Source organism: Miniopterus natalensis, chromosome 10, assembly GCF_054644295.1.
Source record: "Miniopterus natalensis isolate mMinNat1 chromosome 10, mMinNat1.hap1, whole genome shotgun sequence".
NCBI lineage: Eukaryota > Metazoa > Chordata > Mammalia > Chiroptera > Miniopteridae > Miniopterus > Miniopterus natalensis.
The window spans coordinates 46,204,654-46,227,559 of NC_142090.1; the positions used below are offsets into that span (position 1 = coordinate 46,204,654).

General features: G+C 37.5%; 2 protein-coding genes across 2 annotated transcripts in view; one reads left to right on the plus strand and one right to left on the minus strand.

Moving 5' to 3' along the window:
- The window catches only part of DNAJC2 (DnaJ heat shock protein family (Hsp40) member C2), a 35,022-nt gene extending 28,350 nt beyond the window's left edge, over nucleotides 1–6,672 (plus strand). Inside the window, exons 13-17 of the mRNA XM_016219589.2 lie at nucleotides 720–904; nucleotides 2,466–2,566; nucleotides 2,686–2,793; nucleotides 6,150–6,304; nucleotides 6,539–6,672. Coding sequence (XP_016075075.1) covers nucleotides 720–904; nucleotides 2,466–2,566; nucleotides 2,686–2,793; nucleotides 6,150–6,304; nucleotides 6,539–6,613 — 624 coding nt within the window. The 3' untranslated portion in view covers nucleotides 6,614–6,672. The remainder of the gene's footprint in view (nucleotides 1–719; nucleotides 905–2,465; nucleotides 2,567–2,685; nucleotides 2,794–6,149; nucleotides 6,305–6,538) is intronic.
- On the minus strand, nucleotides 6,301–22,399 carry PMPCB (peptidase, mitochondrial processing subunit beta). Its single transcript, XM_016219591.2, has 13 exons — nucleotides 22,289–22,399; nucleotides 21,083–21,223; nucleotides 20,247–20,333; nucleotides 19,737–19,866; nucleotides 14,157–14,355; nucleotides 13,700–13,779; nucleotides 10,407–10,519; nucleotides 9,412–9,555; nucleotides 8,413–8,573; nucleotides 7,450–7,535; nucleotides 7,281–7,369; nucleotides 7,069–7,144; nucleotides 6,301–6,979 (listed from the first exon to the last, which is right to left on the minus strand). The coding sequence occupies exons 1-13, from the start codon at nucleotides 22,382–22,384 to the stop codon at nucleotides 6,915–6,917; spliced, it is 1,467 nt and encodes a 488-aa protein (XP_016075077.2). The 5' UTR covers nucleotides 22,385–22,399; the 3' UTR covers nucleotides 6,301–6,914.
- Between the last annotated feature and the right edge of the window lie 507 nt (nucleotides 22,400–22,906).

Sequence of the window (22,906 nt, forward strand, 5' to 3'; positions counted from 1 at the left end):
TCCATTACTGCAGATCTTTGAGTAGGAAAGAGTTAACACTGCACTATTAATCTGGCATTCATAGACAGGATGTATTAGGTAAGTGCAAGTGACTAGTTATAAGACTCTCATTGGAAGGGCTTGGACTGAGAGAGAGATGATGGGAATCATTGGAATCACTGGGATTTCGGTGGGATTCTGAGGGATTGAAGTGAGGAAATGAGTCCAAGATGGACTCCATGATAGCAACCACAGAAGCGACAAGGTCAAGTAAAGATTTTCTTTTTTTACTTGTGCATGTTTGATGAAAGATTGTAAGTGACAATATAAAGGGTAGTACTTCAAGATAAAACAGAGGCCCCTTTGCTGTGTGGTTACCTTTTTGTAGAAAAATAATTGAAATTATCTGCTGAAAGAGTGGGTATGAGCTTAAAGAGAGGTTTGAAACGATCTTGTGTGAGTGAATAACCCAGTGACTGTAGAATTGACAAGTAGTGTCCAAGGCAAATACAAGTCACATGATATAAATACGGGGTAGGTCAGGTGAAGGGTAGTTCTTAGTTCCTTAAACAGAGCTTTATAGCCGGAAGCCAGAGTAAAAAGCTTGATGTGGTTTTGGGATTCGCCTGGGTCATTGTCAGGATAATACTGAGAGTTGAAAACCACAAACCCCAGCCAGAAAGGGAGTGTAGAGTAGCAAGATGCTTTAAGTCCCTGATTTACCTATTATATTTGTGTAGATAGAAGAAATAAATGAGCAAATTAGAAAAGAGAAAGAGGAAGCTGAGGCTCGTATGCGACAAGCATCTAAGAATGCAGAGAAGTCAACTGGTGGAGGTGGAAATGGCAGTAAAAACTGGTCAGAAGATGATCTGCAATTACTAATTAAAGCTGTGAACCTCTTCCCTGCTGGAACAAATTCAAGGTACTGATTTTGATTAAATCTCTCTTCAACCCATGCTGTTGCCTGGGGATAATGTAGACAAGCATCAAACAGCACTGGTTATAGCAGGAACTTCCAGAGATATGCTTGAGTCTAGACAGCTGCCTTCTACTAAATTCTGTGCCACAGTGGGAAGTGTGAAAAGCAGAGTGCATTTTGAACCTACTAGTTTATCAGCTTACACCAACATACACGTACACACACATATATATATATACAGCAGTATGCTTCATCAGTTACTCAGAAATTAAAAAGTCATGAGACAACCCTTGACTGTTATGTTGGCTTATTCCATGATGGCTTGTATTAGTGATTAGAGTTTGTGTTCATAGTCTTGTTTTGGTTTGGTTTCATTTTTTTTATTGTTCAGAATATTACAGATGTTCCCTTTTTTCCCCATTGACCCTTCCCCCCCCACCCACTCCCCTCCCCAGGCCTTCACCACACTATTGTCTCTGTCCATGGGTTATGTTTATATGCATATAGATTCTTCGGTTAATCTCTCCCTACCCACCCACCCCACCTTCTGCCTGAGATTCGTCAGTCTGATCCATGCTTCCCTGTCACCAAACCTATTTTGTTCATCAGTTTATTACGTTCTTTAGATTCCACATATAAATGAAATCATGTGGTATTTGTCTTTCTCTCCCTGGCTTATTTCACTTAGCATAATATTCTCCAGGTCCATCCATACTGTCCCAAAGGGTACGAGATCCTTCTTTACTGCTGCATAGTATTCCATGGTGTAAATGTCCCACAGCTTTTTTATCAACTCATCTACTGATGGGCACTTGGCTGTTTCCAGATCTTAGCTATTGTAAATTGGGCTGCTATGAACATAGGGGTGCATAGATTCTTTCTAGCTGGTGTTTTGGGTTTCTTAGGATATATTGCCAGAAGTGTGATCACTAGGTCAAATGGCAGTTCCATTTTTAAGTTTTTGAGGAATCTCCGTACTGTTTTCCATAGTGGCTGCATCGATCTGCATTCCCACCAGCAGTGTACCAGGGTTCCCCTTTCTCCACATCCTCATTTGTTGATTTGTTGATTTGTTGATGGGAGCCATTCTGACAGATATGGAGTGATATCTCATTGTGGTTTTTGTGTTCATAGTATTAATTCATTGTTGCTTCCCACCTAAGCCTGAGCTTATTGCAGAGTTTTGAGTTTAGAACTCAAAGAAGCCTTAGAGATCCAGACTCCCTTATTCTGTAAATCAGTAAACTAAAGGTGTTTTCATAATCATTTATCTCCTTAAGCATGTGTCCAAATGGTGGGATACACAGATGTGTGGTTTTATTTCTGTTGATTTGTACACAGGATCTATAAGGTTTTGTACAGATTTGAAACCAAGATTATATACAGTTGATTTAAACATATGAAAAGCAAAACCTATAGTCCAGGCAATAATGATAGTAATTAGACCACCAGTTTAGAACCAGTTCTATAGATATCATAACTAACCCTTCTGCATTAAAAATGTTAGTGTCATTCTGGTTTTTGTTTTGGAGGGTTTTTTTCTTAATTGTATCGATTGCTCTAGATGGGAAGTTATTGCTAATTACATGAACATACATTCTTCTTCTGGAGTCAAGAGAACCGCCAAAGATGTTATTGGCAAAGCGAAGAGTCTTCAAAAACTTGGTGAGTTAGTCTTGCCAAATCAGTTTCTTTGCTATACCTTGAGCATTTTAAGATAATCTATGCAATTTAATGAAAGACTAAATGAGATGATCTGTAAAATATATGTTTTCATTCCTCAGACCCTCATCAAAAAGATGACATAAACAAAAAGGCTTTTGATAAATTTAAAAAAGAACATGGAGTGGTGCCTCAAGCAGACCATGCAACACCTTCAGAACGATTTGAAGGTAATTAAATTTTTTGTATAAGTAGAAAATGCTAGCCACGTATCCACACTGTGTAAAGGTATACAAGACCTACGGTCTGTGTTCAGAATGACTGGGAAGTATAGTGGTTAGACTGGAAGATGCAAAGCAAGCATTTTCAGGACAGTCATAGATTTACTTAACACCACTGAGAATTGCAGTTCTTCTACTTTGGATGTCATTAGGGGAGAGGCTGTTTGTTTTGTTCACCAGATTTTACAGATCAGTGCTAAAGGATATTGGGACAATTGAAATTTGAGCAGGTCTGTAGATTATAGTATTTTATCGAGGTCAATTTCCTGACTGAAAAATACACTGTAATTGTGTAAGAAAATGTCCTTGTTTTAAAGGAAAAACATACGAAAGTACTTAGGAATAAAGGGGCAGCATGCCTGCAATTTACGTGGTTCAGAACAAATGTGTGTATAGAAAGAGTACGCAGGTATGGTAAAAGTTTCACATGTGGGTAATTGGGATAGACTATACAGGGATTCTTTATATCCTGATTTATTTCAAAATAAAAAATTAAAAACTATTAGGGTGCTGAGATTGTCTTGGTATTCTAGCTAATTTTATTGCCCTGGACCAGTATGTTTAACTGTAAGTCATGACCCAGCCTCCCTAAGCCTTTTTCATAAGTGGGTGGCTCCTTTAAGAAAGATAACAAAGTAGGAGTTTAGAATGCTTGGAGGGGCAGTTCTTAAGGGGTTTATTCTCCTGCTCCCTTTTGTCCTTCACAGAATAGCATGCAAGAGTCAGGTGTGAGTGCTCTGTTCTCAGCCCTTTCTTATGGGACTTGTTCTTTGTTGGAGGCGGACACCGATGGTTATGCAAGCAACCAAGTCCTTTTCTGTGAGGAGAGATAGGTGACCCTGTGAGAGCAGGAGTGATGGCCACGACACCTTTACCTCGTTTAAAAATGTTTAATTGAGCCTGGCCAGGCGTGGCTCAGTGGTTGAGCGTCGACCTAGGATCCAGGCGATGGGGGTTCGATATCGGGTCAGGGCACATGGCTGGGTTCCGGGCTCGATCAATGACTCACTCATCATTGATGTTTCTCTCTCTCTCTCTCTCCCTCTCCTTTCCTCTCTCTGAAATCAATAAAGATACATCTTTTTTTAAAATAATGTTTTATTGATGTTTAGAGAGAGAGGGAGAGAAAAACATTGATGTGAGAGCAACACGTCATTGGCTGCCTCCTGCATGCCCCCTAACAGGGATTCGCCTGCAACCCATGTGCCCTGACTGGGAATCAAGCAGCAACACCTCAATGCCCTGAACCATACCCAACTGAGCCACACTGGCCAGGGCAACCTCTTTGATGGGTTTAAACGACAGTCCCCTCTTCATTTGCACCTGTAATCAGCATGCTGTCACCATGTTTTGAATAGTGATTTCTCAGGAATTTTACATCATAACATTTTCTATTTATTTTGGTGTTGTGAAGTAACTGGAGAACAGGAGAAAATAATTATACATCATTTCCAAGAGAGAGGAAATGAATTAAATTTATCGTGTTACATGTGGGCTTCAGACCAGAAAAAGGAAATTCTGCTAACGGCTTTCTGTAACTTCAAAACTCCTAATCTTGCTTCAAATACAAGTTCTCTGCCTTGTTATGAGTAGGTGTGTGGTGGTATTGTTTAACTTGTCACAGTGTGTGTGTGTGTGTGTGTGTATGTGTGTGTGTTTGAATTGGAAAGTAACTTAGGTTTCTAGGCTTCCCTTTGTACCAGAACCCATAGGAAGCAATTTCAATTGCTACTGCAGTTTCACTATGTGGTCTGAAATAAACTGCAAGTACCCATTAACATAGAATAACCGAATCAGCTTTTTACCCATTTAACACTTACTTATTGAAGTGGAATGTATATATTTTCTTAGGAAGAAATATATTCCTGAGTACGTTTTCTCAAAATAAAAGGTTTAGTTAGTTTTTAGAAGGTATGAAAGTGCACACAACACAGAATCTAAGCTCTCCTTGCCTCTACAGCACTGAAACTTTGGGCACTTGGCTCAATTTTGCTAAGTTGTTTCCTCCAGTGTAAAATAGGAATGGTTTCCAGGATCTCATGTAGTTCAAAGTTTTGTAACTGTAACGTAGCTCTTTTCACTATCCTATAAGGAACTAGATCTATCAGAAATCTCAAATGACTTGTGATTGTATTTTTGAACCCACAAGCCCAACAGTATAATTTAAATCTGATGTTTAAAAAAATTCTGGTGAGCCTGGCTGGGCGTGGCTCAGTGGTTGAGCATCGACCTAGGATCCAGGCAATCGGGGTTCGATTCCTGGTCAGGGCATATGCCCGGGTTGCTGGATTGATCAATGACTTTCTCATCATTGATGTTTCTCTCTCTCTCCCTCTCCTTTCCTCTCTCTGAAATCAATAAAGATATATTAAAAAATAAGAAGAAGAAAAATAAAAAATAAAAAAATTCTGGTGAGTATGTTAGGTGGTAAGAGACTGGCAACATAAGGCAAATATTTCCTGTTGTGCTTTGAAAAAGCCTTTGAGCCCAGGCCAGCGTGGATCAGTTCATTGGGTGTCGTACTGGGCACTAAAAGGTTGTTGGTTCAATTCCTGGTCAGGGCACATGCCCACATTCAGGAGGCAGCCAATCAAAGTTCTGCTCTCACATTGATATTTCTCTTTATCTCTCCCTCCCTTTCTCTAAAATTCAATAAAGTCCGGCCATCGTGGCTCGGCGGTTGAGCATCTGCCTACGATCCAGGAGATCGCAGTTTGATTCCTAGTCAGGGCACATGCCCAGGTTGCAGGCTCAATCCCCAGTGGGGGGTGTGCAGGAGGTAGCCAATCGGTAACTCTCTCATCATTGATTTTTCTCCCTCTCCCCCCCTTCTCCTTTCCTCTGTCTGAAATCAATAAAGATATACTTAAAAACAACAACAAAAACTTTGAAGACATATTTTAAAAATAAATTAAAAAAAATCAATTAAAAATAATTTTTTTTAAATCCTTTGAGAGGCCCTGGCCAGGTAGCTCAGTTGGTTAGAGCGTTGTCCCAATAGGCCAAGGTTGCAGGTTCAGTCCCTGGTCAGGGCACATATAAGAATCAACCAATGAATGCATAAATAAGGGAAACAACAAATCTCCCTCTCCCTTCCTCTCTAAAATCAATTAAAAAAAGCCTTTGAGATATTTTCCTGGGATGTGAGCTATCTAAAATGTTTTCTCCCTTTATGTGTCTCATCTCTAAAAATTTAAAATTACACATGACAGATTTGAATGGGCACTTACCAAGATACCTGTGCACCAAAAGACTCGTTGGAAAGGTGTTCCAAGACATTTTTCTATAACAAATTTTTCTCACAGGCCCATGCACAGATTTCACCCCTTGGACAACAGAAGAACAGAAGCTTCTGGAACAAGCCTTGAAAACATACCCAGTAAATACACCTGAAAGATGGGAAAAAATAGCAGAAGCAGTGCCTGGCAGGACAAAGAAGGACTGCATGAAACGATATAAGGTTGTAGATGTTTTGAGTTTATAGATTTTTACTTATTTCAATACCACAGTAGTTGTGGGCCAAAATTACAAAGACATGACCAATCTCAGAAACTTTCAGAGCTCTGAGAGTTAGTAAAATCAACCTTTCAGTAGTATCTTTAATTATAGATTTATCCAATTTGAATGTTTTCCATATTTATCCCAAACACTAGAAACGTGTACCAATTCTAAATAACACTTTCTCCCTTCCTAGGAACTTGTCGAGATGGTAAAAGCAAAGAAAGCTGCTCAAGAGCAAGTACTGAATGCGAGTAGAGCCAAGAAATGACTTAAGACAATCTTTGTTGTGTGTGCATTTTTATAATAAAACTGAAAATACCTTACAAATTTTCATTCTTAAAATTATACTTATGGTGAAATTTTGAAAGTATGCCATTCAAACATAATTTCTCAAGAGATCTACCATTCGCTTTGGTAGTCTTATCCTTTTAAAGTCTTGCAGTATTTCATTCAAATTTCCAAGTATGTATGTTCACTTTTTTTTTCTTTGGGGATTGACAGTTTAAAACTTGCCAGTCTCTGTTAGTTTTATAAATATATATGTTCAAAATATTTTGATTAGGAGCATTTTAATCACGAAGCCAGCACATGTTACTGCGAATCCTGTTAAAATCTGGTAGTTGCTCAATGGGACCTACGGATTAAAAGAAAAGAAAGTTAAAACTGACTAAAAGGAAAGTACTTAGCCAACTTTCTACATAGGAGAAAAGTGGCCAGGCTTACCAACAGCAGCAATAGCTGGACTCTTATCATAAATATATTTGGTACATACTTCTCGAACTGTCTCAGCATTCACAGCCTGAAATAGAGAAGATACTAGCATTCAGAACTTTTTGTAGTAAAGACAAATTCTGTACCTGGAATGATAAACATTTTTAGCTTTTGTAATAAGAATACCTTTACACAAGACCCAGTAGTAAGAAAGAACAACTTACATCAACTCTTGCTTCAAGCTCAGGGATGGGAATTCTTCTATTATAGCATAACATTTGCCTTCCAATATCTTCACAAATTGGAGTGGAACCTGTTTAAAGAGGAAAAAAAAGCTAAGCACTGTAATATATATCAACCATATGAAAATAGAACTTACATTTTTATTCTTACCATCAAGTTGCAACAACATGTTTGTTTTCAGAAGGTTTTTGGCTCGTGCAACTTCACTTTCAGTGACTCTTGTACAGAGTCGTATCCTAAAAACCAATTGGAAAAATCAAAATGTCAAGTAGTTTGGGTATGTTTTATGTTAACCTAAAGAAAGACATGATGCTATATTCTATGTATTATATTACAACCTAACTTCAACTTACAAAAAAAGCTTGGAATTACTAATGATCCCAATAGCTTAGCAAAAGCTAATCTATTACTGATTGTTTTCCTGTAATTGTTAATTTCTGAAAATAGTATGACTGGCAGACAGAGGTTTAGTACAATATAAAAACAGGATAACCACATTTTGAGAAATGCTGTAACAATTTGGAGTCTTCATGAATCCCCATCTGCTAGGCTCTGGTATGCTAGAGGATATGCTAGAGGATAAGTCAGTTTCCTGGGTAATTAGTTTCTCAAAAGAATCCAGTTCAATTTAACTTGAACCTGACACTTAATAACTATATCCCAGTCAATTAGATTTAGATAGATGTAAGCCATTTAAGAATGGTGGAGAAAAGGAAATGGAGGAAAGTTTTCCAAGAAGCTGTGGGCCTTTCTGCCTCTATCTCAAGGTACTAGTTTTGACTACAAAACACTACATTTTTCTTTGAGCAATGGCAACTTCAGATTCATTTTTATAACATTTAGAGATATTTTCCAAACTTCTAGTTGGCATTTAAACATTTTAAACTTTTAGGATCTCCTTTCTAAAGTAATCTTAAAGTATTTTTGATGCTGAAATCAGTTCAACTTCACATAAGACTTAGAAGAAACATTTATGATCTTTAACAACATGGCTGCTACTAGTCTTGTGCTTTTGATTAAATGCTAATAACATCACCATCAGAAAATAATCACCATCAACAGCGTATAAAGCAAACTAGGCTAAAACGTGAATTCTGGGCAAGATTTTCTCACCATTCTTTTTGAACAACATGTAGCATGTCTGCAATAGTGGCTGGTTCACAAACCATATAGATTCCCCATAATCCTGTATCTGTGTAGGAAGTGTTGAAAGACTGGAAGCTGTGGCAGAGGTTGCCATGACAGGTGAGCTGGGCCAGCTTGCTAGATAAGTTCTGTAAGGAAAAAAAAATTGTCCAAGAGAACTGTAGGTATACGTGTCCAAATTACGAGAAAGAATAATGAGATATGAGGCAAATAGTGAATGCCCTAAGAGGCTGAGTTTCTCAGTTTTATCCATCAACACCAATTAAATAATAAATTTAAAATTCAATGAGACCAAGAATTATACTTATCTCACCAGCCCAATGTATCCCCAGAGAAAGTCATAATGTAAAAAGCAATGAATCCCTATAATTAACATAATTACACTCACTTCTAAAACAATACATTGTTGTTATCAACCCAATCTGTAGGGTTCTTAGCTATATGGGCTTCAAGACTTTAAATTATACTGCATGTGAAACCTAAGATATAAAATGTATTTTGTTGAAATCTTTGAGTACAAATATACTCAATTTTGAAGCAATTTCAGACTTACAAAAGTTACAAAAACAGTAAAAAGAATTCCCTTTATCCAAATTACATAACAATTCTTATATTACCATGTTTGCTTTATCATTTTTAACATATTTTTTCAACTATTTGACAGTACATTGCAGATGTGATGCTTTTTATCCCTAAATACTTTTTAGTGGGACTTATGAAAAACAAGAAAATTTAACTTCACAGTAATTACTAAAATAAGGATATAACATTGATATAGTATTATTAACAACTTCTTCTATCCTTATTCAAATTTAGCCAATCATCCCACTAATAAACTTTATGGCAAAAGAAAAAAAAAATTCTGGCCCAGGATGCAATCAAGATCAATCTGTATTTTAATGGTCAAAATTCATAGTACAGAGTTCTGTCTTGTCATTATGGAAAAAGACTTTTAAAATCACTTACCATTCCTCCTCCAAAAGAGCGATCCCAGTTGCCAATCAGTGTGTTTGCAACCATGAGACAGATTGTATCTGGATGTGCCCAACCAACAGCTTCAACAGCTATTGCAAGGTGTGCCAAAGGCATCTTGTCATCTCTGACTCGAATCTAGTTAAGAAAAAGAAAACAAAACGTAGTGAAGATTACCACTATATAACACACTTAACAAGAAAAACAAATTCACCAGTCCCGTTAATTGCAAAGTTAAAATGCTTACCATGACTCTTACTTTGTTTTAAACTATTAGGCCTCATTACATTGTACAGTCTAAACTAGAAGAATTTCGTAAGTTAGGGAAAGAAGACTTTTACCAAAATGTCTCCAATTAAAACACTACAGACATAGCCACTAGATGATTACCTGGTAAAAGAGGATTGTATTATTTCACTGGTAGAAATCAATCTTTTGTGTTTGTTGATCAGAATTTTTTTATCTAAATTTAAGCTAATATTGTACTGCCAATGCTATAATTCTATGTAACTGCCAACATGAGGCCTCCTTCCAGACACTACTTTGAGCATCATTCCTAATGAGGCTTAAAGCTATAGCTGACAAAGCAGCAGATTCTCTGCAGGTTCTGGCTCTATGGGCAGAAGAAAGCACTTAGCCAAGAGTAAAGCTAATGTGAAAGTAAAAATTTGGGATGTTTTTAAAATAAAAGACTACTTTTATACCTTACAATATGTAAACGGGTATCTAGCCAAAGAAAAGCACAAAAAGACCAAATTATAACATTGCCCTTAAAACTCTGCTTAGGAAAAATAGATGGTTAAATAACATGGAACTGGAAGGAATATAAGCAGATGAGCCCATCCTCTTTCCTTTTTCTGTGTTTCAGTTTAAGCCTTTGGTTTCCTCCATTTTACTCCTGTTAAAAACATGCACATTTTGTAAAGTCATTCTTAAATACAGCATAAGAAACTCTGAGGGGTAACTACTACTTAGGAGGCTTGCCCTACCTCACTTCCTGTGAATTTGCAGGGAGGCAGAGCTGGTATTTCTCCTTTGTGTGTGGACAAAGAGTCACCAAAATGAAACTTTGCTAACTCAAGCAGTTCATCATGGGAAACTCCTAAATTAAAGAAAAATATTTCACATATCTAGCAGCAGTACAATCTAAAGCAGACAATAAACTGGCAATACTTCAGTTTACAATAACTCGAGGTAATCTAATATGACATAGATTACACATGAACTATTTGCCTCACTTAACCATTTAAGAGTAACTTCATACAGCACACTTTTTTCCTTTGTTGTTGTTATAAAGCTTTTGGTTGCACAGCTCTGTCATTCTATAGAGCAATTGACAGTTTTCATCAAAATACCTATGGATTCACAGGAAAAGATAATAAGACAGTTTGAAAATACCACATATCCCATACAAAATCATGTTAATACTAAGTCATTAAAAATCCTAGAATGCAAACTAGCAAAAAAAAAAGTGACTTTTTAAATTTTCTAAAGTGGAGAAGAATATGAGCTCTAATGCTTAAAGAAAGCTGGATACACAGATATGCTTTTCTCTGAGCTCTGCTATCAGAATTCAGGAACAAAATAATTTCATCTAAATTTCGGAATAAATCCCTAGCTCTCCAAACACTTATTACTTGCTATCCAAAACTTAAGAATTACTTAGATTCTATACCCCTTACTATCCAAATGTGGGACCCTAACAGATTCAATCTTAGAGAAGGATTCTTAAACACAAATGTAAACTTAGAAAACAAATTTAGGCATGTGCAAGTGGATTAAAAAATATTGCCACGAAATTTCTTTAAGTAAAACATTCTATTAAAATATAAAAGCACAACTTACACCCATATTTTCCAAACAAATCTGTGGTATAAGATAAGGCAGTACATTCTTGTACATTTTCAGAATCCCTATATAGGAGAACCACCTTGGATACCAATCCAGAGGGTAACAAAAGAAGGAAAATCCTCGTGGTACAAGAATGACAAGCAGAGACTGAAAAACCATGAACATGCACACAGTTCTCAGCACCTGATGACAACTGCTTCCACTGTTTTCTTACCTTCATCTGTAGCCCTCCTGGTTGGATGTTCAGAGACTCAGCTGCTCCAACACCAACTCTACTTACCTCTATCCAAAAGGCAGGAGAGCCAATAATTTTTTTTTAAAGAAGCCAAGGTCTGACTTATTTCACTGAATTCAAGATGCCATTGTTTACAAGGCACATCATTATTAATATATCAGTAAGACAAAAGGCTAATTAAGACAAGCCATTAACTATAAGTAATGTCAAAATGGACTCATAAACTACAATAAAACCCGTTGTGTTCATATGCCACCACCAATGGCAGAGACATTCCAGACAGTTTGGTTGCTGAGGTCCCACCTAACCAACAGTCTTCCCGTTTCCCAAGAGAATTTTGAAGCACACTGCTTGCCATACAAAGGTAACATAATTTAGCTGAGAGCCACAATGAATAACATGTTTGAGATATTTAACCCTCCTTTTCATCTTCATTATTTCCAAGTAAGAAGTCTATCCACAACAACTAGAATTTTAATTTACTGTCACTTCTAATGGGAGAAAAAATTAAATATTTATACTCCATCTATCTTCACTTTGCCCTAAAGAGAAAGAAAGAAAAAACTAGAAACCAATAAAATGCACTATTTGCCTAAATTCAGACTGCCAGGAAATCTAACAGAATCTAATGTGAATTTTCTTATTCACTGGCTTCAAACATGTCCCCAAAGAAGCTATGTCCTAGTGCCGGCCACTTGCATGTTTGTATTCCCATTAAACATTCTCATGGTTCCCTATGTACTTCCCCTTCTCAGTAATTAGTGTTACCGAAAGAATGAGCAAATGAAAGAATTAAAGAACATAACATATCCATTCCATGACCAAGGATGAAGCTGGTTCTCAAGAAATAATTTAAAATCTCAAAAGATTCCCAAACTGTAGAGCACTATCTTCCAAGTGTCATTGTCTCCCAGTTTACTCATGCCCTTCTTTTGCAAGTAAATTCCATTATGTATGTACACTTATGTGTACATCAGAGAGTTTATACATTTTTCTATTAAAAAACTCTAAGGAAGATCGAGGGAAAGTCTGGTTCCCCTTACACAACACAGTAAACAATATGTTCTGTAAATACTCTTAGGACATCCCCCAACAGGATCAAACTAATAACCACATCACTGTTTAAAAGTACAGTAAACCCTCGATTTTGCATACCTCAATTTAACAGACTTCAGATTTAATGGACAATATTTCTGGTAAGTCATATGTGAAAATTAACACCCTGTTAATTTTAAAATGCTTTTAACAAAGATTTGCATACAATTAACAGGTTATTTCTTGTTATTAATTCAAGTACTTTTAACAAATTTTAGCAAATAGGCCATATGTTGGAAAAAACTAGTAATTTCGCTGACACATATAAATATTACACATCTACAACTATAGTCTACATATTTAAATCCAAGAATCACTGCTCATAAACAATGTTTGGCAAATGATTAGCGTAATCACACTGCATCAGGAGGAGTAACTGGTTTTGTTGTCACATGGTGTGACTTTCTGCAGTTGTTTTTTTTTTTCATTTATCTTTATTGTTGCAAGTATTACAGATGTCCCCTTTTTTCCCCATTGACCCCTTCTACACTGCACCCACACCCTGCCCCAGGCCTTCACCACACTACTGTCTGTGTCCAAGGGTTATGCATATATGCATATAAATTCTTTGGTTAATCTCACCCCACCCACGCATCCCCACCTTCCCTCTGAAATTCATCAGTCTGTTCCATGCTTCTATGTCACTGAATCTATTTTGTTCGTCAGTTTATTATGTTCTTTAGATTTCACATCTAAGTGAGATCATGTGATATTTGTCTTTCTCTGCCTGGCTTATTTTTAGCACAAGTGAGCCAATGTTCCCACATGTGCTAAGCCACACCCCAGCTGTGTGCATTTGTTTACCTGCAGTGACTGGTGAATGCACACACTTACTACACCTATTCAGTATAAATTTAAAATTACAGTAATACATATAAAAAACTTTTCTGTGAAATTAAACTTTTCATATATAATTTTAATTACACAAACGTGTCTACATAAGTAAAAATAGGTAAATGAACTAATTTGTCAATTTTTTAACAGACACACTGGGAAAACCTACTTAATTACATAATGGACTTTCGGCTACTAGACACCCCCTCGCCCAAATTAGTCCATTACATGGAGGTTTTACTGTAATAGAAATATAAATCGACTAACCTCCAGCAGCAGCAAGTACTATCCTTGGCCCCTTATAATGTGTGGTTATATAATCCACTAAGTCCTTACGATTTATAGATCTGTAAAATGGAGTAAGAAAAGCAATATTAAAAGGAAATTAAAAAGCACAGATCGTCACATAACATACCTAAAATTAAATTAGACCTTAAAGGAAATCTAAGTTAAATACAGTCAGAAAACGGATATTGGCAACAAGTATCAAAGAATTTCAACTTTTTTATATCAAGAAAAAATATTTTTATACCATCACTTGTTTTTTCCATAAGTAGTTAGGAGCTCAGACACCTGGGAGTTAGGTGGGGCTAAAGTATAGCTAACTACAGTTTCATTCAGATTATCAGGGGAGAGGGGGAATTACTTTCTGAATGTTTATGAATGTTAATTTTCACAATTCGTAAGTTTTTCTCAAAAAACAAAACATGACAATTATACCTACTTAATATTTTCAGTTGGTCCCAAAATTGTCCGTCCAAGTGCAGTATTTTGATAAGCTGTGGCATGAAGATAATCAAAAACAACTTCTTGTAAGTTGGTTTCAACTTCCTGCATCTCTCTAAGGATTACTCCACGTTCACGTTCAATCTCTGCTTCTCCCAATGTGCTATTTTGTATTATATCAGCAAGAATTTCTACAGCTAATTGAAAATAAAACATAAGAAACACTAAGGATCTTAATTTTCACTAGTAAAATCTAGTAAACTAGCACCAGAAACCATGATACTGACCATCACTCAATACTGACTAAATACTTAAACTGAAAAGAAACAAATTTTTCTATACACTTGATATATCTAAAACGGGTGCGGAACATCCAGCCCTCAGGCTGTATACAGCCCAAGAAATCATTTGGTCTGGCTCTGCCAAGGTAACCACAGGCAGGACTTGAAACTGAATAAATCTAGGAGCTTTTTTCATAGCTAATTTTTAAGTTGATAATTTTGTATGGCCCGCAAATGATGTTATAAATATCCAAATGGCCCTTGGCAGAAAAAAGGTTCTCCACCCCTGATGTAAAAGGACAATATTAAAAATTTTTAAATGTAAAATATACCCTGTGGTATACAAAAGCTTAAGAGAAAATTCCTAAATCTGCCAGAGGTCCCACAACACTTAATGACTCTACCTACAACCACTTCAAAAATGTCATGGACATCTGCATATGTGTAAATTATATGAAAATTACAAAGTAGAAAATTAGCCATATTAGTCAGAATATCTAAGTATGTACAGAGAGTTCATACCACTTAAGTATTTACTATCCAAGTTCCCACAGCAATGAGGCTGCTACATAAACAAGCCAAAAATCATCATAATCTAAAATATGGCCCCAATGAACCATTTACAGAATTAGTGTCCTCGCAAATATCCTTCCCCACTTAACTTAATGCCTGTGTCTATTTCCCACCCATCTGGTCAATGTTGGCTAAATTCTTACCATTACCAAAGTCACTGATAAATGATGATCTAACAGAGCTGCAGCAGTTAACATTTGATGATAGGGTGCCAAGAGATACGCATGACTATCAAAGGATTAAAAGTGACCCTGGGGAAAAACTGGTGGTATCCTCAAATATTTATACAAAAATAACCCTAATTTGCAAATAGCAAAAAATGAACTGAAGGATATCATACCATGCTATTAAGCAATTTTATCAGAAAAGTTACGTATCTCTTCAAAAAAGAGAAACCTAATCTATTCTTGAAGAATTAGTATGTAGTTGCAATCACAATCTAAATTTTAGTAAATATAAAACAAAGTTATAATTTTAGTTCTTTTTTTTACTCTATTATAAACTTCTGTTGTTTTAAGTTCACTTTAAGAGGCTTTGTCTCAGACGAAATTATGTTCAAATACTAAGTACTCCCTGTAATTACCTCTATAAACTGCCCCAAATGGCAAAACATATTGCTGGAGTAAGCTGAGGCTAAGATCATGACCAAAGGGAAAAAATTATCTATAAAAACAAAATCCATTTGTCCAGACAAGAGAAACAGAGGCCAAGATGGGTGAAGAGCCCAAAGTCAGACAAATAACCCTCCTTTTACATGGGACTGGTAGTTTAGACTGGTACTTGCTGCACAGTATTTATGATTTAATCACAATCTTCCTTATTTCTTTTGAATGTATATTTAATATTATATATGTTAGTATAATAGTACATATATTTAATTTACAAATATACCTATATTGAGAATGTATGATCAAGTCTCTTTCTGCTAAGGATGAGTGAACATGAAAGTCAAAATAAACATCTAATTATTACCTCATACAGGAGGCTTCACCGGACTAAGGGCATAAAAACTCAAGCAAACCCCCAAAGAGGGAGCTGCTTCAGAAAGCACTTCCAATCTGAATTCTTCAAAGAGCCCATCTGCTTTTCCAATCCCACTTGCAGGAGTTGTCCTTCTCAGCCAGAAGCCAGGGAGGAAAAAAAGTCTCCCACCTTCTCTCTTCCTTTCTCTAGACCCATTTTGTTTTCCCTCCAGTTCTTTGTGTAAAAAAAAAAAATAGAGGGACAGGCTAAAAGGAACAACCCTTTCAAGTAGCCTGGCCTAGCCCTTTGTTCTTAGTCTCTAGGAAGTCCTGGGGCAAAACTGGTTTCTAAGGAAATCATTAAAAACCTTACCTATGATTTGTGCAATTCAAACCAACACACCATCCATTTTTGTCATTTTTATTGGTTTTGTGCAGAAGTTAAGCTACCATGCAGGTATCTGCAGGTGGTCCGTTTTTTGTTATTATGTGTTGTTTTGACAAAGCAACCTGGCATAGTGAATTTGAGTGAGAAGACATGTAAACCACTTACTAGCTATATAATCCTGGGCAAGGTAGAGTCCGGACCTCAATTTCTACAATTGCAAAGTGAAGACACCTACTTCATTCACTGGCTTCAAACACATGATAACCATGCAGATCAAGTACAATAATATGTACACACTTGTGTAAAGTCTCATTCAAATATCATTAATAAAAGCCTATTAGTAGGAATCCAAAACCCTAAAGTAATAAAATTAACTACAACTACACAGACCCTTAAACATTAATAATTTCACCAGTTAGCACTAAAACTGCTAAATTTTGTTTCTAATTCTATCACTGGGAAAATGTTTTGTGTAATAAAACATTTCTTTTAAGGAATTCAAAACAACCCAGCCAGCATGGCTCAATGGTTGAGCATCGACCGATGATCCAGGAGACTGAGGTTTGATTCCCCGTCAGGGCACGTCCAGGTTGCAGGCTGGATCCCCAGCAGGGGGCATGCAGGAGGCAGCCAATCAATGATTCTCATCATTGATGTTTCTCTCTCTCTCCCCTCTCCCTTCCTCCTTCTGAAATCAATAAAAATACGTTTAAAAAAACAAAAGAAATTCAAAACACCCTAGTAGCATGGTAACTACAACAAAGTGGTATGCTATGCTGTCAGAATAATTATTTCATTTCCACAAAGTAAAAATAAAATATATTTTATTGTTACAAAAATAACCAATAACTGAAAAGTGAACACCTGCTTATTTTGCTCTTGACCAAGAGGTTCTGTAGCAAACAAGGAATAAAAAATATGCTCCTAGTCAGAGCAAGAAATAAAAGGGATCCAAGTTAGAAGGGAATAGTAAAATTGTCACTATTTAGAGATAACATGATATTTTATATGGAAAACCTTAAAGACTCCATCAAAAAACTGTTAGAACTAATAAATTTAATAAAGTTGAAGGATACAAAATTAACACTCAAGAATCTGTTACATTTCTATACTCTAATAAACTATCAGAAAGAAAAATTAAGAAAATCTCATTTACAACTGCTTCAAAAAGAATTTTGTACCTAGGAATACTTTAACCAAGGAAGTAAAAGACCTATGCACTGAAAACTGAGACATTGATGAAAGAAAATTGAAGACACAAATAAATGGAAAGATATTCTGTGTTCATAGATTGGAAAAATTAATATTGTTAAAATGTTCATCTACCCAAAGCAATATACACATTCAGTGCAATCGCTATCAAAATTCCAATGGCATTTTTCACAGAAATAGAACAATCAATCCTAAAATTTGTATGTAACCACAAAAGACCCAAATAGTCAAAGCAATCTTGAGAAACAACAAAGCTGGAGGCAACAAGCTCCCTGACTTCAAACTATTACAAAGCTACAGTAATAGAAAGTTTGGTGTTGACATAAAAACAGACATAGATCAATGAAATAAAATAGAGGGCCCAGAAATAAGCTCATGTTTATATGGTCAAGTAATCTAAAACAAAGGAGCCAAGGATATACAACAGGGAAAGGACAATCTCTTCAATAAATGGTGCTGGGAAAATTGGACAGATACATAAAAAAGAATGAAACTAGACCACTCTCTTACATCATATACAAAAATCAACTCAAAATGGATTAAAGACTTAAACATAAGACCTGAAAAAACTCCTAGAAGAAAACACTGGCAGTAAGTTCCTTGACATAGGTCTTGGTGATAATTTTTTTAATCTGCCACCAAAAGCAACAAAAACAAAAATAACACGTGGGACTACCTCTAAAAATCTTCTGCACAACAAAGGAAACCATCAACAAAAGGCAACCTACTGAATGAGAGAGAAAAAATCTGTAAATCATGTATCTGATAAGGGACTAATATCCAAAATACATAAAACTCATACAACTCTATAGCAGAAAAACAATCTAATTAAAAACTGGACCAAAGATCTGAATATACATTTTTCCAAAGAAGTCATACAAATGGCTAATGGGTACAAGAAAAGATGCTCCACATCACTAATCAGGGAAATGCACATCAAAACCACAATGGTATCACCTCATACCTGTTAGAACAGTTACCATCAAAAAGACAAGAAATAACAAGTGATAGTAGGAATGTAAATTGGTGCAGCCACTGTGGAAACAGTATGGCAATTACTCAAAGTATTAAAAATAGAACTATCATATGATCCAGCAATTCTACTTCTGGGTGTTCACCCAAAGAAAAGGAGAACACTAACTCATAAAGACATATGCACCCTCATGTGCACTGCCACATTTTTTACAATTGCCAAGGTATGGAAACAACCTGTCAATCAAGGAGTGAATGAATTATTCAACCATAAAAAAGAAGCAAAGCTTGCCATTTGCAACAACATGGATGAACCTAGAGGACATTATGCTAAGTGAAATAAGTCAGACAGAAAAAGACAAATACCACATGACCTCTCTTATAGGCAAAATCCAAAAAAACCCTCAAAATCCTGGGCTCATAGATTGGTGGTTGCCAGAAGTGGACAGTGGGAGAGATGGTTGAACTATTTTTTGGTTTTAGTTTAAAATGACTAAAAAAAGAAATTAATGGAAAGAAAGGTCAGAAAGAACCACACTCCAGGATGAGAATCTAGAATGTACAAATACAATAAAGAAGTAAGCAAGTTTTGCCCTGGCCAGGTGGCTCGGTTAGAGCATCATCCTGCAAACCAAAAGGCTGCAGGTTCAATTCCTGGTCAGGGTACATACCTAGGTTGTGGGTTCGATCCCCAGTTGGGACACATATGGTAGGCAACTGATTGATGCTTCTCTCACATCGATGTCTCTCTCTCTAAAAATCAGTGAAAACATATCCTCCGGTGAGGATGAAAAAAAAAAAGTTTTGTTTAAAATACAAAGTCCAGCAATCAGTAGATATAAAACCTGTTCAGGTGTATAGAAATAAAAAATTCAGATAACAGGGTAAAGTGAGAGGGGTAAAAAACAGTAGGCAGTAATAAATAAATAAATACAAACAATTAAAATTATTTCACTACACAGGTATGGCTCTGGAGGAAGCATTTTTGAATCAAGCATTAGGGCCTGGTTTACACAAGTTTTGAGCCTAAAAATATTTGATATCATTTGTCCTATTGGGAGAAAAATAAAATAAAAATATTTTTTACATTTCTGGGGGTTACCCTTTCACAACAGACATAATAAAAACAGTACTAAATTGTCTTAACTCTTGTGAAAATTATACATCTCCAGTATAAATAACAACAATACCTCTTGGCAAATCTTTAGAAAATGCTTTGGCATAATATACAGTCTGCTCTCTGGAGGTATAGGCATTGAGATGAGCACCCATGTTTTCAATCTCAAGTTCCAGATCTAACTGGGATCTCTTTTTGGTGCCCTGAAATAAAAGAGGGGGGAAAATATTATGATACCTTCCTTTATCCCCTATCTGCTCTAAACATTTCAGACAATGAGTATGAGAACATAAGCCTATGTCAGTTTCACACAAGGACCAAATTCGGTTTCAAAAGTACATTAGGCTTCAGAAATCGTGATATATTTTCAGAAAACCCTTACGTCCCAGAGAAAATCCTTGCTTCAACTAAACAGAGCAATTGTAAGTAATTATTTTAGATAATTATTCTGGAAAAAAGAAAAGATTTTTAAAATAAAACATGCTATACTGTTGAAATCGTTTTTCCTGCCTTAGAATGAAATGTTGTGCTTACTGTCTCTTAAAAAAAAATACATTTTTATAAAGTATGTCTGATAACTTGCCTTGAAAGCCATATGCTCCAGAAAGTGAGCTGTTCCATTATTCTTCTCATTTTCATATCGACTCCCAGCATCAATCCAGAGCCCAACCTTAATGCAACCAAGGAACAATTAAGTAAGCAATTAAGAATCATTTTCTTTCTTTGAGGGAAATGGTAGTGGGGATGAGGGGGAAGGTTCCTTCCTTTTTCTGACAAATGCTTCTAGTCCCAACACTGAAGTTTTCTTCCCTTAAGTGGATTGATAGTATATTCCTATGAACTATGAAATTTAAAAATTTTGGTCATCCAGACTGCTGGATGCTTCACAGAGAACCCAGATTCTTAGTCCAACTTGTGCTACAGCCATTAACAACTACAGTATAAAGAACATCAGAGACTGTCAAATATGGGTTCGAATCCTGGCTCTGTCATGTATTAGCTGTATGACCTAAGACAAAACCATTTAACTTGTCTGAACTTGTTCCTCAACTATAAAAAGGATGATTATGTCTAATAGAAAGAACTGTTTTAAAGATCAAATAAAATATAGTATGTACAAACAGCTGGCACAGAGTAGCCCAGCAAATATAACTCTTTCATTACTATCAACATTACCAACAATAAATAATATAATAATAGGCTACAAAAAACAGATGTAGACACTTAAACAAGGTACACATGCACCCAGTATGGAAGTATCACTGGAAGAAATATTTACAAGTAAGCGTCACCTGTCAAGGCAATGTAACTGCCACTATTTTTCAACTATCAGCCAACTAAAAAAGCTTAGCTTAAAACCAACAATTTGCTCTCTCCTCATGAGGAGTCACTCAAACAGTGGCTGCCTGAATCACTTACTGTGCATGTTGAAAGCCCAGAATCTTCAGAGGCCACTCTGAGTCCATTCTCCAAACGTGTCACTCGTGTTTCAGGAACATTCAGAACAACTTGTGTAGCAGCCTGTGTACTTCTCAATCTGTTCCGTCCAAAATACAATGACTGGTTGGAGTTGGAGGGGTAGGAGGGAAGAACCAAAACACATCATTATTCTGATAGTCACTGTTGATTAAAAACCTAAATCCATCTCAAAGAGGCTCTTTCTATACAGTACTCTTCTATCAACTTTTGTTCCACTGGGACCCACTCCTTTGCCTGGCCTAGGAGCTTTCTTTGGTTCCTTAATTGCCCCTCTCCTACAACCAGAAACATGCCTACCAGCATGTCCTTCCCTTTGGAAAAAGGAGCACTTATTATTGTTATCCAGAGAGAAACTTCTTTTATTTCAACACCTCTCACAGAAATGTTTGATAGTCATTAAAAAGGGAACGAGCAGGAGGGGGAAAGCCAAGAAAGGGAGAGTAAAACATAAAAATACTTATACACAACGTAGAAATGAGTTAGGTTTTCACTGCTCGAGAAAAGCAAAATGTTTTGAAAAAGTTCGGAAAAGAGAAGATAGGAAGAAGGGCAGATGCTCAAGGTATCACGGGCTGACAGACTTGCTGACACTGACCGCTAGCCAGTCCGCAGTCTTTCTTTTCCTGTATACATATGCTGAAGTCCCACATGCCTTGAAGAAAGTCAGAGGCTCTCAGAAAAATGCACAGACAAAACTCTCCTTTAGCTACCCTGGTTTGCAGGAAGCCCAGCTGAGGATGAAAGTGCAGTCTCAGGCAAAAACAGGACTTTGGGGAGAGAAACCATCTCACTCTTTCATTTTCGCCCAATTTACTGTTTTTAGTAACCAACACGCACGCTTTAAGACGACTCCTCAGTAACCGGCGGTAGAGGGGCTGGTAACCAGGGTCATCCCCCACGTCACCGCAGGTCACGCGCAGCGGGCGACCAAAGCCAGCCCCGCCCCGGCGGGAGTTAGGGTCCCAGGCCCTCCGGTGCCCCGGGGGTCCCCTTCGAGGGGCGGGGCGGGGCGCCCGCCGTCGGGGTGGGCGGCGCTGACGCCCGCGGCCGGGAAGGGCGCTGCGACCCAAGTCCGCCGCGCGGGGTCCCGCCGGAGAGGCCCCCCCCGCTCCCGGGCGGCACCCAGACCAGTGGAAAGCAGCTCACCCTTCCGGCAGCGCCTCCGACCAGGAACCTCTCAGTGAGCCCCCAGAGCCGCGGCCGCGCCGGCAACAACACCGCTCTGGCCGCCACCGCTGCCATCTCTGCTGGGCGCTCGGTGGGTGATGTGCTTCCGGGGTTGTGACCTGAGGCGGGGGCGGAGGGGCAGCCCAGAGGAGAGAGAGGGTGCCACCTCGTGGCCAAGGCGGGAATGACACTCCCGGAAGTGGTCACGGCGGGAATCTTTCTGCGCCTGGTGCTGAGCGGTCTACTGGAAATAATGCATTTGGGAGTCTGTAGAAGCCCCCGTGTCTTCAGTTACTCCTGGCGGCTGTGGCTCAGTTGTTTGAGCACTGTCCCTGCCCTGGAAGGTTTCCAGGTGGATTCTGGTCGGGGCCCATGCCTGGATTGTGGGCTCGATCCAGGTAGGGGGCGGGGCGTGCGGGAGTCAGCCGATGGATGTTTTGCTCCCACATCCATGTTTCTCCATCTTCCTCTCCCTTCCTCTCTCTATAAAAGTCAATAAAATATATATTTAAAAAAGATAACCTGGTGCAACATATTATGCCATTGGTGGCTGAAATTGACTGGGAAAAGTGAGATAAGATCCATAACTGACTATCC

Excerpts from the sequence above, each read along its gene's own strand:
- PMPCB (XM_016219591.2), bottom strand. The coding sequence starts at position 22,384 with ATGGCAGCGGTGGCGGCCAGAGCGGTGTTGTTGCCGGCGCGGCCGCGG. Across the intron at positions 19,867-20,246 it reads TGGAGCATATGGCTTTCAAG|GGCACCAAAAAGAGATCCCA; the intron begins GCAAGTTATCAG and ends CTTTTATTTCAG. Across the intron at positions 8,574-9,411 it reads GCTCTTTTGGAGGAGGAATG|AACTTATCTAGCAAGCTGGC; the intron begins GTAAGTGATTTT and ends TTTTCCTTACAG.